A 2,060-nucleotide genomic window follows, 5' to 3' on the forward strand; every position below is an offset into this window, starting at 1 on the left:
ACCGGGTAGCGACGGCGCCTGGCCGCTGGGGGCGGGGCCTCGGCACCATGGAGGCCGGGAGGGGTGGGGCTTCGGCGCGCGCCGGCGATAGAAGCTGCGGCGCAACCAATGAGTGCGTCTTTTGCCGCCCCGCCCGCTGAGCCCCGCCTTCGCGCCGCGCGCGCCCACCGAGAATGGGCGGGGTCTGCTCGTGCTGCTGCCTTGTCTCGGCGTTCCGCCCCGCCCCCGAGCCCCGCCCCCTTCCTGGCGCTGGCGGCTTCCTGAGCGAGCCGCTTCCTGACACCGCTCCCTCCCCCTTCAGGGCTCTGTCGGGGCCGAGGGCCGAGGGCCGCCACTACCACCCGGGCCCCCGCCGGCGCCGTCGCCGTCTCCTTTCCCGCCCAGCCCCCGCCATGTCCGAGGAGCTCTCCGCTGCCACGTCCTACACGGAAGACGATTTCTACTGCCCCGTCTGTCAGGAGGTGCTCAAGACGCCGGTGCGGACCGCGGCCTGTCAGCACGTGTGAGTGGACGCCCCTCGCCCGCGCCCCGCGCGCCCCGGCCTTCCCCGCCGCCGGCCTGGTCCCCGCCACCCGCTCTGTGCGCGCCCGAGGCCGGCGCTCGGGCCCTCCCGGCGGCCTCCGTGCCAGGCCGGAGGGCAGTGGCAGAGAACGTGGAGCCTTTTTGTTTCCTAGCAACCCCTGTGGCGGCCCGGGCGTTGAGTGCTGGGCCCCGCGTAGGTGTCGGGCTTGAGGACGCACTGGGCGACCCGCCTGCCGCGTTTTCGGGGCTCGTCCTGGTTTTCGAGACCCAGGCCCCTGGCTGTGCGAGAACCGCCCCCTCCTCCCCCGACCTTTGACCCCCTTTTTTCACAACATCTTTGAGCGAATTCACAACTCAGGGATAAAGCGGTGTAAGCCGAGTTAGCCTCTTCCTCCCACGGTGGGTTGGATCTGGCAGGATTTCCTGGGCTTGAGGTCGCCCCTTTGTGCCTTCCTTCTGTTTACTATCGCTGGAGGAGGTACCTACTCCGGGGAGGAGGTGGAGCACAAAGATGGCAGGCAGGGTGGCCGGAGGTAGGTGCAGGAACAGCTTCAATCGCTTTCCAGACAGCCCGTGTCGGGAGGGTGGGAAACAGGCCTCAGTCAAGTCTGTAAGCGAACGACAGACCTGGGTGGTGAGCAGAACCCCCGGGGAACTTGGTTTGTTTTGAGCCCGAGTCTCCCGTAGCTCTGGCTGGTCTGGAACTCACAGAGATCTACCTGCCTCGGGGGTGAAAGGCGTGCACCAGCATGCAGGCTCCCCTGAGGGACTTTTTAAAGCAAAGATAACCAACTCCTAGGCCCCATTCCAAACTTAGATGGATTTCTGGCAGGTGCGGCCTAAAAAGGTTCTCTGCTTCCAAGCAGCTGCAAAGAATTAAACAAGTCTCTGGTTAAGTTTTTCTTTCTAATCTTTTGTTTTTAATGGTGGGACTTAGAATTTTCAAGGCATAATTACAAGCCAGGTGAGGTGGTGCTTGGGAGGCTCAAACAACAGAAAGATTTTTGAGTTTGAGGCTAGCCTTGCCATGTAGTGACTTCCAGGCCACCCTGCAAGACTGGTCACAGAACACAACCACCCAATAGTACCAACAATCCCCTCTAAAAAAAAGAATAAGGGTGGTGGATAGAACTTTGGTTTCTTAGTTTTTTTTTAAACTTAGTTCTGACTTTCTTCAGATTAACTTATTGGACTTTGACATGAGCAGAATAGCTTTCTACCCCACTTTTCCTCCAGTTCCTGAACAGTGTATTTAAAGAAGGAAGAGGGAGGAAAAGTTTTATATAGACGGGAAGGCGAGTAATGATGGAACAGGGTCTAGATTGACTGGAGCGAATGGGGTGAAGAAATTGATTTTCTTTATAACTAGAATTATTTGAAACTACTGTATTGGTTTCTTACATCATTATCTCTTTTTTTAAAAAATATATTTATTTATGGTTGCGCACGCCTTTAATCCCAGCACTCGGGAGGCAGAGGCAGGCGGATCTCTGTGAGTTCGAGACCAGCCTGATCTACAGAGCTAGTTCCAGGACAGG

The 2,060-nt window shown here is 58.0% G+C and overlaps 1 protein-coding gene across 2 annotated transcripts in view; it reads left to right on the forward strand.

Annotated features, from left to right (window-relative positions):
* Window positions 1-245: 245 nt before the first annotated feature.
* Window positions 246-2,060, forward strand: part of Rnf138 (ring finger protein 138) — a 24,615-nt gene continuing 22,800 nt past the window's right edge. The window contains exon 1 of one of the 2 annotated variants that reach the window (XM_005355811.2): window positions 246-502. In XM_005355811.2, coding sequence (XP_005355868.1) covers window positions 393-502 — 110 coding nt within the window. In that variant the 5' untranslated portion in view covers window positions 246-392. The remainder of the gene's footprint in view (window positions 503-2,060) is intronic. The other variant, XM_005355810.2, reaches the window with a different exon arrangement.

The sequence above is a fragment of the Microtus ochrogaster genome, chromosome 18 (assembly GCF_000317375.1).
Source record: "Microtus ochrogaster isolate Prairie Vole_2 chromosome 18, MicOch1.0, whole genome shotgun sequence".
Taxonomy (NCBI): Eukaryota; Metazoa; Chordata; class Mammalia; order Rodentia; family Cricetidae; genus Microtus; species Microtus ochrogaster.